Source organism: Sinohyriopsis cumingii, chromosome 11 (assembly GCF_028554795.1).
Source record: "Sinohyriopsis cumingii isolate HCF-2022 chromosome 11, ASM2855479v2, whole genome shotgun sequence".
Taxonomy (NCBI): Eukaryota; Metazoa; Mollusca; class Bivalvia; order Unionida; family Unionidae; genus Sinohyriopsis; species Sinohyriopsis cumingii.
Window position 1 is genome coordinate 50,676,065 of NC_142971.1, and position 12,069 is coordinate 50,688,133.

General features: G+C 35.0%; 1 protein-coding gene across 2 annotated transcripts in view; it reads left to right on the plus strand.

Moving 5' to 3' along the window:
- Positions 1–6,691: 6,691 nt before the first annotated feature.
- Positions 6,692–12,069, plus strand: part of LOC149788434 (low-density lipoprotein receptor-related protein 2-like) — an 82,835-nt gene continuing 77,457 nt past the window's right edge. The window contains exon 1 of one of the 2 annotated variants that reach the window (XM_089974426.1): positions 6,692–6,863. In XM_089974426.1, coding sequence (XP_089830552.1) covers positions 6,767–6,863 — 97 coding nt within the window. In that variant the 5' untranslated portion in view covers positions 6,692–6,766. Of the gene's footprint in view, positions 6,864–11,826; positions 11,984–12,069 lie in introns of those variants that run through there. The other variant, XM_089974425.1, reaches the window with a different exon arrangement.

Below are 12,069 nucleotides of genomic sequence, written 5' to 3' on the forward strand. Positions count from 1 at the left end.
GGCGTATTCTGTTTGTCCGTTATACTTATGTTGTTTTTTTAAAACCATTTTTCAGGTGTCATTCTGAAAGATTCTTAATGATACCTTTTTTGTTTGTTTCGTCTGTCAATAACTGGAACAAAACTTGTTGATTCATAGCAAAATAACACAATATTATATAATAATAATAATAATAATAATAATAGTAATAATACTAATACTAATACTAATACTAATAATGATGACTTTGTATAGCGCATAATCTTTAGAAGCTCTAAGCGCTTTACAACATTAAACAACACCTATAAGATAAAAAATTTTATAATGATATGATTACAAAAACAAACACCATGAAATTAAAAAACAATTAAAAAACATGCTGAGAATATTTAAGGTAGGAAACATTGTTAGGTCTTTAAGTTTGTCCTTGCAGTCGAAATACGTGAGTTTTGAGAGCCCTCTTGAATGTGATAACTGTGTCTTTGTGTCTAAGTTCAGTGAGCAATTCATTCCACGTTGATGGGCCCTGGTATGCAAAAGAACGCTGTCCATATGACTTCGTTTTCATAGTAGGAATAATGAGTATACGATTGTCAGAAGAGGAGCGTAAGTATCTTGCTGGTGTGTACATGTGGGTGAGGTCGGATAGGTATGTTGGACTAGAGTCCGACAGTGAAACGTGGCACAGAGAACAAATTTTGTGTTTGATTCTGGATCGAATGGATAGCCAGTGTAGGGTACAGAGAGCAGCGGGGAGGTGTGCTCTGATCGTGGTACTCTAAGTATGATTCGAGCAGCTGTGTTTTGAACTTTTTGAAGTTTCTGAAGTAGATATTGAGATGAACCAGACAGAACTGAGTTACAATAGTCCTGTCTTGAAAGTACTAATGAACACACAAGTGTTTTCGTGGCATCAACTGAAAGATATTTGCGAACTGAGCTGATGCGTCTCAGCTCAAGATATGCAGGCTTGCATATGTTCATGACATGTTGGTGCAATGTGAGAGTACTGTCCAGAGTGACACCTAGGTTTCGTACTGACTGTGTGAATTTAATGTTGGTGTTGCTGATATTTATTGTTTGAGGTAAAGGATGTGAATGAGAAAGTCTTTGTGTTATGATCAGAATTGCCTCAGTTTTTTATTCATTTATCTACAGCTTGTTACATGTCATCCATGATTTCACATCAGAAATGCACCTCTCTACACCTTGGATGGTAGCATCAACTTCAGTTGGGTGGCTAGATTTGATTATTTGGATGTGTCATTAGCGTACAATTGGTGAGACACTGGATGATGATCTATGACACTTGAGAGGGAGTGAGCGTACAGAATGAAGAGACCATGTCCAAGAACGGAACCCTGTGGAACACCACAACTTAGATCAACTGGGCTGGAGTGTATTCCATTTGCAGATACAATTTGTGTCCTGTTGACCAAGTAGGACATGAACCACAGTAAGGCTGTATCATGAATGCCAAATGCATGCTGGAGATGGTGAAGTAATATATCATGGTCTATTGTGTCAAATGCTGCAGATAAATCAAGGATGGTGAGGACTGTAATCTTTCTGCTATCCAACGCAGAGAGAATGTCATTTACTACTTTTAGAAGAGTAGTTTCCATACTGTGGCAAGGGCGATATGCAGATGTACATTGCTAAAAAGATTGCTTGAATTTAGATGAGATACAAGCTGGGATAGAACAACCGTTTCTAAGATTTTTGTTATGATGAGAATTTAGAAACTGGGCGGTAGTTCTTTAAATCATTATGGTCTAGTGTTGGTTTCTTCAGCAGAGGCTTTACAATGGCAGTTTTGAAAAATGATGGGAATTCCCCGGATAAGAGAGAGGTATTAATAACATCAGTTAGTGAAGGCAATACTGCATATAAGTATTAAGCAGCGGTGATGATGGAATTGGATCAAGTTCACATGACTTTTGGTGCACTCTTCATCAGGACTGTACGTACGAAATCCATAGAGACAGGTTCAAATGCTGCTAATGGTTGCTGCTCAAATTCTGTATCCCAACTGTATAGTTATGACGAGTCAATTGAAATTGTAGTGTCACTTATTTTTAAAAGAATAGGCACGTCATTTCTGATTGCTATAGGTTGAAAAATAAGCAACTTTATAGTGATAGAGCTATTCTAAATGCTTTAATTTCAAATACGTCAAATACGTCAAAGTCATTGTTTGGTTTTGAAAATAATACATTGGTTGGGTCCAATAAATGTCGGCCTCCTTCTATTATGGAGTATTATGAACCATTTATGTCGAACGGTTCTATATCACTTATTGGTGATTCTGTCAATCCTATCCCTATTAAAATATTAAGTTACAGAGAAACGTCTCTGTCTTTTGTTATCAAACACTTTACTACTGTCTGAGACGTCTTCTTCTAGTAAAGTGTTCTTATTCAAGAATTAGAGTGCGAATTTGTTAATGCGTAAATTTGTCATCCGATTTAGCCTAAGACTCATGCCAGTTGGACCAGTGACGTCCGGAGGTATAGTTGTGGTTAGTACACTTGTAACTGGCAAGACTTGTTTGGCTAAAAAGTTGATTTATTGAAAATGATCTCCCTTATTGATAATGCGCTTGTGCAGTATCTATAGCTATGGAAAAAGAGCTCTTGAGAAAGATGTTGATCAGTATATTATTCCTTTAATAGACACATTTATTGGTCAGCCGTTTGCTGAGGTCATTTTTGCTCCACGTATTGATCAATCAGTAGATATTGATCACAGTGATTTGCTTCCTACTACTCATTCTCTTTGTTTAAACAGGATAAACATCATGAATCTGTTTCAGATGTCTATTAGTGAAACTGAAGCCACACAAACAAATTCACAGACTGATCACATGATGTATGAGCAATTACCTATTTTAGAAGAAGTGACTTCATTAAGTGCTTTTGGGTTTTACGATTGTCACTAATCGTGAAGTTAATGTAAATAAAGCACACCGTGCATTGTTACGATGAATGTATATATATATATATATATATATATATATATATATATATATATATATATATATATATATATATATATATATATATATATGTGTGCAGTTTATGTTTTTAAAACTAACCTGTTGACTGTTCTTTTCTTACTCCTAAAATGGAGTTTCTTATATTTTATTAGGAATTATTCACATCTCCTAACACACACACACACACACACACACACACACACGCGCGCGCGCGCGCGTTCTTGTGTTTCATGCATATTCATGACTGAGTATGAAACCCCATACAGAGGCCATTTGTTTTAGGCATCCTGGAGTGAAAAGCGACACAGTTACTGGCTGTAAACTTGTAGCAAACGGTCACGGTCACGGATCGAGTCGAGTATTGTAACATTAATTCTAAGGCAAATGAAATTATGCACTGCAAGCGAGGACGCTCGTGCTTACACATATAGAATGTACTATCAATTTAAACCGGGGACACATAACTATTGACACAGACATGGACGCTGTGAACAATGGTATATTATGGACAATGTGGACTCGCATGACCGTAAAATAATCAATACCACCCCCACCCCCCGCAGATGTGAGCCTCACGTGATTTACAAAGGTAGTTGCAGCTTGATTGGCGTTTAAGTCCAATCTCCTTCTCCTATCCGACTTCCATTATTCATCATGTACACAATTAAAATCGGCATAACCTGAACATTTTTCAACCATCTTTTTATGAAATTTTCAGTAGGTATTAAAATATTAATGATAATCCACCCTAGGTAACCATCAACAGAAAATAGTTTGATTTTGTTGCTCGGATTCTTGCCACTTTCTAGAATCAAATGACGATTGCTTTATGATTATCAATTACCTAGGTAATATATCACTTTCTGCTTGCTTTTCATGCAGCAAGGTGTCTGTGTTGTGATTCCATAGTTTCACATACACTGCATGCATAAATAACCTTGTGTATCAAAATGCATTTTGGGTGTGTTTAAATTTACACTATTAACCTATGCTACAAAATATGAAACTATCATGATATTTCAAGGTGATAACATTTTGTTATTATTATTGCGTCATTTATATTTGTATTGTATTAATTGTTTAAAATATTCATTAAAATTAGTGTTTGTAACTTATTAATGTGTACACACTCACTTAGCTATTGGTTTGTCAAACTGTACATGTATTTGTAACCACATAAACAAGTTAAATGTTAGAAGATTTATTATGAAGCAGTTTCCTAATCACGCTCTCATTATAGGTACATCATATCAAGACAATCAATACAAATGTAACAGTGACATTATGGACAATTTGATAGTCATATTAAGAGTATTAATTAGGTTGGAGTTCAATTCTTATAGAGAAAATTTACACGACGTTCAGACCTTTTTGTTTATTAACGGAAATGGAAATGTTAGCATAAGTTTCTTAACGTTACTCCTCCTTAACTACTTGAATCACTTCCATGAAACTGTACGCACAAATGCATCATACGGTCTAACTGGTCCAAAATGATGTCCGGTTTAAACTTAAAAAATGACAGCCACAAAGACCATCTTGAAAATTATGTTACTGCTTTTCCTCCTGCACGGAAAGTCATGAGGCATGGGTTTTTTTTGTGGTAGGATAGAGATATAAATATATTGATTTCCTATGTTTCACGAGGCATGGGCATTTTGTAACAAAGACGGCGGTATCGGGTTTTGTTTCCATTTATGTACCATAACTTTTTCGTTGGAAGTAAGCTGATATATTCTGTACATGTCCTTTATTCTAGCATATCAAGATGCACTGTTCCTTCTACATATTTTCATCAAAGATAAATTAACTTCATTTGATTTTTCAGAGTACGTGCGTTTAAAGTTGCTCATACTAATCAAATTCAAATAACCAATAATCCCTCGATACAGTTAAAGCCAAAGTAACTATGCAATAAATCAATTTAGAAACGTCTTCCTACCTAATATCGAAATCAAACAAGTTGCAAATGCCTGAAACATACAATTATTCAACTTTACCTTTCTCGGGGGATATGAGGTGAGAGAGGATTGCACGAGTTTGATTAGATCTGTTCGAATTTCATGTAAGGTAAACGAATCTTAGTATATATTTTGTAGACTGCCTTTTCTTTGGCCACATATAGTCAGTTACATATATTCTGCAAGCGGTTATGTATACAGTTGTCAATACGTTATTTCCAATTCACACTCCTACAGCTACCTAGTAGAAACGTCGCGTGTAAGATTGAGAGGAGTATAAAGTGAATGTTTGTTACATTTACCGACCAGATCAAGTAAAAATTGTCAATACCAAAACTATTAGGTTGCACGTTGCATGAAAAACACTAAATTGACTGTGACCTATATCTCACCTTGACAATGCTTTGGTTACGTTGATATGGTTGTTTTATGACATATATGTTGGGCATGCTGTATGCAAGCTTTCTTACCTAGACTTATGCAAACTTGATGAAAGAGAGCATTTTGATAATCATTTCATCGTTATTAAAACTAGAGATGTCTTTGGTTTCAGTTTGTTTCTGCAACTATGTAAAACCTTTCTGCAAACTGGTCATTCTGAACCTAAACTAAAAAAAAGATAATTACACAATTTTGGCACAGCTCTACAAAGAATTTGTATGCATTTTCAACATCTGTTTGATATACATTTTTCACATGACATGCCCTATATTTATCTTTTGTATTGGACCTGCGCATCATGATTGTATCTTGGGCTTCCCATCATTACTGACACTCATAGGTGAATTATAAATAAAAACTGCATGGACCGCAATACGCACCAGTTTTCCGTCTTCTAGTCTGGCTAAGTTATTGAAGTTTGGTTTTGGATCTAAAGGGAAATAATAATTGTTGGAAACCTCTTTACAAGTTTTCCACAGGGCACTCGAGGATATGGTTTCGGTCGTGTGTATCGCAAGGTTTGGAAGAACGATAAACTGCACAATCACGAAACAAGTACTTATTGTGTAGATGGGGACATTCATAAAAATAATATTTTTTATTGTTCTGGGCCAAAGCAAGTTTTTCCTCTCTTTCCATCCGACGAATATGACATACAGTGGATTCTAATGTTTTCGAACAGTCCACAAGTAGGGAAAGAGTTGACACTTATTTCTACAGTAAGTTATATACACATTAGTGATGATTTAGTGACGTTGTTCGGTATTGGTGATAAATAGTTACTGACCTTTGTTGTGCATCACACTTGTGAACTGGGGAAATTAATTTTTATCGTTGTACAATGTAGTCATCTGTAGAATCATCTGTACTTTAAAAAGCATGATGCAAAAAGGAATTTTAGTGGGTCTGGTGGTCTACATAAAGGGAACAAAATTAGACCAAAGTCTTACAGTTTGTACATTTTGCCTTGAATCCATTCCTAGGATACCAAGAAAGTGGTCAAAGGTGGTCAGAGATTTTAACTCAGGGCTCAATAATTAATAAAGTATAGTAAAATATATTACCAATTGTGATAGGATAGAGAGATAAATAGATTGATTTCCTATAAGTTTCAGTGACGTTTTTCATACCTGCGAAGGAGTGCGCGTGTGTGAAGACGATGATCATGCTGTAAATATTCTTCGTAGAATCTCCGATTTGCACGAATATATCAATATGGGTATAGATCTATTTCTGGGCCAGGTAAGTTTATAAAAATATCTTACCGTTTCGGCGCAGTCAAGCGTGTACAGGACAACTAATCTTCCTGGTCGTCATATGCCAAATGTAGCAAAGACTAGAGGGTCTTCCTTTGTACCAGGTTCAGTTTTCTGTGACTAGACAAGAGATGACTATGAAAATCTTCATTGGGCGTTACCTGTGTCCGAAAGTGATATTCTACACTGTGATATTCTGGGCATTATTCAGCACAATAGCTGGACAAGGTAAGATTTATTTCTCTATTTTATTGGGCCTATGTACCAGAAAGACAGTATACCAGCTTTGTATAACAATGAGTTGCAATCTTTCGTTCTTTTAGTACAGACAGACTTACACTGATCGTAACAGATAAATAAATAAATTTGTTTTACATCTCCCTTCGGGTCAAACACAGTCGTAAACTCGAATCCATTCTTTTCATGACTGGCTGCTTGACGGATCAGAAACAAAACTCCATCTCAATTATTGATCTCCATATCAGCCTGTCTGTTGGTTGATACATGTAACTGGTTTTAAACAACCGATGCCTTTTCACAGGGCACACACGGATTTTATGAGAGTAATTAGGCTTTCGTGACTGACCTACATGACATCACAGTCTCACAAAAATGGATGTCAAAATATATGGGAACAGTAAAACTGCCATCTAGGATTTTTCTTCAGTATGAGCGGTTACGTTACCTTGTTACGCAGTGCATGCGTTACATAATACAAGTATACATTGGCACCTTTTTAAAAACTAGTTTAAAATCCAAAAATGAATGGAATTTTAAACTAGGAAATTGCTCAGTGACAAAGGAAAACTGCTTTTCTCTGTCTAACAAAGTATTCACACAACCACAATACATGCGCTAATAATATTTTGCGGCTGCGGAAAAAAAAACCATCATATTTTTACATAACTAGGATATGCAATAAATATCAGCTCAAATAAACAAGTTTACCATGTCTTTTAATATTTTAACTGAAAAAGGGAAAGGAATACATTGCAGTAAAACAACCAAATATAGTTAATCTTTTACATGTAATTCTACCTATCTGTCGTTTTACACGACATACTCATTGGCATTAAATCAACGAAGATCTCCTTTCTGATTAATTAGGTATCATACATGACATATTCACTGGCATCAAATCAACTAAGATTTGCAACCTGATTAATTAGGTATCATACATGATATACTGACTGGCAAGAAAGCAACGAAGATCTGCTATCTGCTTAATAGGTATCATACATTACGTACTCACTGGCATTAAATCAACGAAGATCTGCTATCTGATTAATTAGGTATCATGCATGACATACTCACTGACATTAAATCAACGAGGATCTGCTATGTGATTAATTAGGTATCATACATGACATACTCACTGGCATTAAATCAACAAAGATCTGCTATCTGATTAATTAGGTATCATACATGACATACTCACTAGCATTAAATCAACGAAATCTGTTTCCAGATTAATTAGGTATCATACATGTCCTGCTCACTGGCATTAAATAAAAAAAGATATGCTCTCTGATTAATTAGGTATCATACATTGCATACTCACTGGCATTACATCAACGAAGATCTGCTATGTGACTAATTAGGTATCATACATGACATACTCACTGGCATTAAATCAACAAAGATTTTCTATCTGATCAATTAGGTATTATACATGACATACTCACTGGCATTAAATCAAGAAAGATTTTGTAACTGATTAATTAGGTATCATACATGACATACTCACTGGCATTACATCAACGAAGATCTGCTCTCTGATTAATTAGGTATCATACAAGACATATTCACTGACATTAAATCAACGAAGATCTGCTATCTGATTAATTAGGTATCATACATGACATACTCACTGACATTAAATCAACTAAGACCTGCTATCTGATCAATTAGGTATCATACATGACATACCCACTGACATTAAATCAACGAAGATTTGCAACCTGACTAATTAGGTATCATACATGACATACTCACTGGCATTAAATCAACTAAGATCTGCTATCTGATTAATTAGGCATCATACATGACATACTCACTGGCATTAAATCAACAAAGATCTATCTGAATAATTAGGTATCATACATGGCATACTCAATGGCATTAAATCAACGAAGATCTGCTATGTGATTAATTAGATATCATACATGACATGCTCACTGGCATTAAATCAACGAAGATCTGCTATGTGATTAATTAGGTATCATACATGACATACTCACTGACATTAAATCAACTAAGATCTGCTATGTGATTAATTAGGTATCATACAAGACATACTCACTGGCATTAAATCAACGAAGATCTGCTATGTGATTAATTAGGTATCATACATAACATACTCACTGGCATTAAATCAACAAAGATCTAATATCTGAATAATTCGGTATCATACATGACATACTCACTGGTATTAAATCAACAAAGATCGTATGTGTTTGATTTGGTTGTTATCAGTTTCAGGCTTCGAGAATGATATTTTTAAAACGTTCTTGTGGCTTGTCACTTTTGGAATTCAGTAGCATTGCTAATACCAGTTTGAATATACTCCCATGATATTTTAGGGATTATTTTTGGAGAACTTCTGCGAGAATGTTTTTGACAATATTTTGGCACGACGAAGAGAAAGACGACTAGACCAACTGTTTCCACGTCCTGGAAACGTGTCAAATCCCATGTAGCCCATATATTCAAAATAATAGATATCTAGCTTTTGAGGTCCTGTACAATGCTAACACTGCTTTTTCGCCTTTTTTCATGTTTAAAGAATTGACATCATTTTCAGATCAGCAGCGTTTTGCTCTTTGCCTCAGCATCGAGTTTTGTATAATTCAACAAACAATCTATTTCCTAAGGAAACAAAGTTAAAATTTGAAAAGAACTTACACCAATAGGAATTAAATCCCAAATAGTCCAAAACATTTTATTACAAGTCCTAACGAATAAAGTTCTAATTAAATTCCAGTGATATTCTATATAAGATCCAACGCTGACAATGTCGATGTACCTGCGGTAGCGAATGTTATAATGTACAAATAGCCTAAATTTTGATGTTGTACTAACAGTTTTTCAGCTAATCACAGTAATATAATCCAAGATGGTCTTGACCGAATCCAGTTATTTCTTATTTAATGATACAAATATATCGTGGTATTTGCATTCTAACGATAGTTATCATCATAATCATAAAATAGTGACCATAAATAATAATAATAATAATAATAATAATAAAGACGATAATAAAGCAATAGTTACAACCCAATGAAATACTGAACACAACAGTAAGACTGATTTCTGCGTCACATTTATTGCAGGAATGAATATTTTCTCAAGTTAACAGGATTATAAAGCCGTCTACTTAAGTCACAGTTAGCATATGATCTTGTGAATGAGCGGATTTCTCATTGGTGCTTTAAGTTCTAGCACAATCAGATTGTATTTTATGTTGTGTCTAGCATTATTTCGGGCTGGAAACTATTTTTTCAAATTATTGAACTCAAGTGATTATTTTGCTCTGGAAATACAAAGAGCTCTGATAAAATTCTTGGATAGATACGTTCACTGAAATTTATAGTAAATTCAAACATGGAATTTTATAATTGTGGTTCGAGAAAAGACCTTTGGCGCATCAAGATTCAAATCACACTCCTACAGCAACCTAGCAGAAACGTCGTGTGTAAGACTGAGAGGAGTATAAAGTGCATATTTGTTACATTTATCTACCAGATCAAGTAAAAATTGTCAATACCAAAACTATTAGGTTGCACGTTGCATGATGAACACTAAATTGACTGTGACCTATATGTCACCTTGATTATGCTTTGGTTAAGGTGCTATGGTTGTTTTATGACCATATATGTTGGACATGCTGTATGCAAACTTTCTTACCTAGACTTATGTAAACTTGATGAAGGGAAGCATTTTGATAATTATTTCATCCTTATTAAAACAAGAGATATCTCTGGTTTCAGTTCATTTTTTCTGTAACTATGTAAAACCTTTCTGCAAACTGGTCGTTCTGAACCTAAACTAAAAAAAGATAATTAGACAATTTTGGCACAGCTCTACAAAGAATTTATACGTATTTTGAACATCTGTTTGATGTACATTTTTCACATGACATGTCCTATATTTATCTTTTGTATTGGACCTGTGCATCATGATTGTATCTTGGGCTTCCCATCATTACTGACACTCATAGGTGAATTATAAATAAAAACTGCATGGACCGCAATACGCATCAGATTTCCGTCTTCTAGTCTGGCTAAGTTATTGACGTTTGATGTTTGGATCTAAAGGGAAATAATAATTGTTGGAAACCTCTTTACAAGTTTCCACAGGGCACTCGTGGATATGGTTTCCTTCGTGTGTATCGCAAGGTTTGAAGGAACGATACACTGCACAATCGCGAAACAAATACTTATTGTGTAGATGGGGACATTCATAAAAATAATATTTTTTATTGTTCTGGGCCAAAACAAGTTTTTACTTTATTTCCATCCGATGAATTCTAATGTTTTCGAACAGTCCACAAGTAGGGAAAGAGTTGACACTTATTTCTACAATAAGTTATATACACATTAGTGATGATTCAGTGACGTCTTTCGGTATTGGTGATAAATAGTTACTGATCTTTGTTGTGCATCACACTTGTGAACTGGGGAAATTAGTTTTTATCGTTGTACAATGTAGTCATCTGCACAATCATCTGTGCTTTAAAAAACATGATGCAAAAAGGAATTTTAGTGGGTCTGGTGGTCTACATAAAGGGAACAAAATTAGACCAAAGTCTTACAGTTTGTACATTTTGCCTTGAATCCATTCCTAGGATACCAAGAAAGTGGTCAAAGGTGGTCAGTGATTTTAACTCAGGGCTCAATAATTAATAAAGTATAGTAAACTATATTACCAATTGTGGTAGGATAGAGAGATAAATAGATTGATTTCCTATAAGTTTCAGTGACGTTATTCATACCCGCGAAGGAGCGCGCGTGGGTGTGAAGACGATGATCATGCTGTACATATTCTTCGTAGAATCTCTGATTTGCACGAAGATATCAATATGGGTATAGATCTATTTATGGGCCAGGTAAGTTTATAAAAATATCTTACGTTTCGGCGCAGTCAAGCGTGAACAGGACAACTAATCTTCCTGGTCGTCATATGCCAAATGTGGTAAAGACTAGAGGGTCTTCATATGTACCAGGTTCAGTTTTCTGTGACTAGACAAGAGATGACTATGAAAATCTTCATTACGCATTACCTATGTCCGAAAGTGATATTCTACACTGTGATATTCTGGACATTATTCAGCGCAATAGCGGGACAAGGTAAGATTTATTTCTCTATTTTATTGGGCCTATGTACCAGAAAGACAGTATACCAGCTTTGTATAACAATGAGTTGCAATATTTCG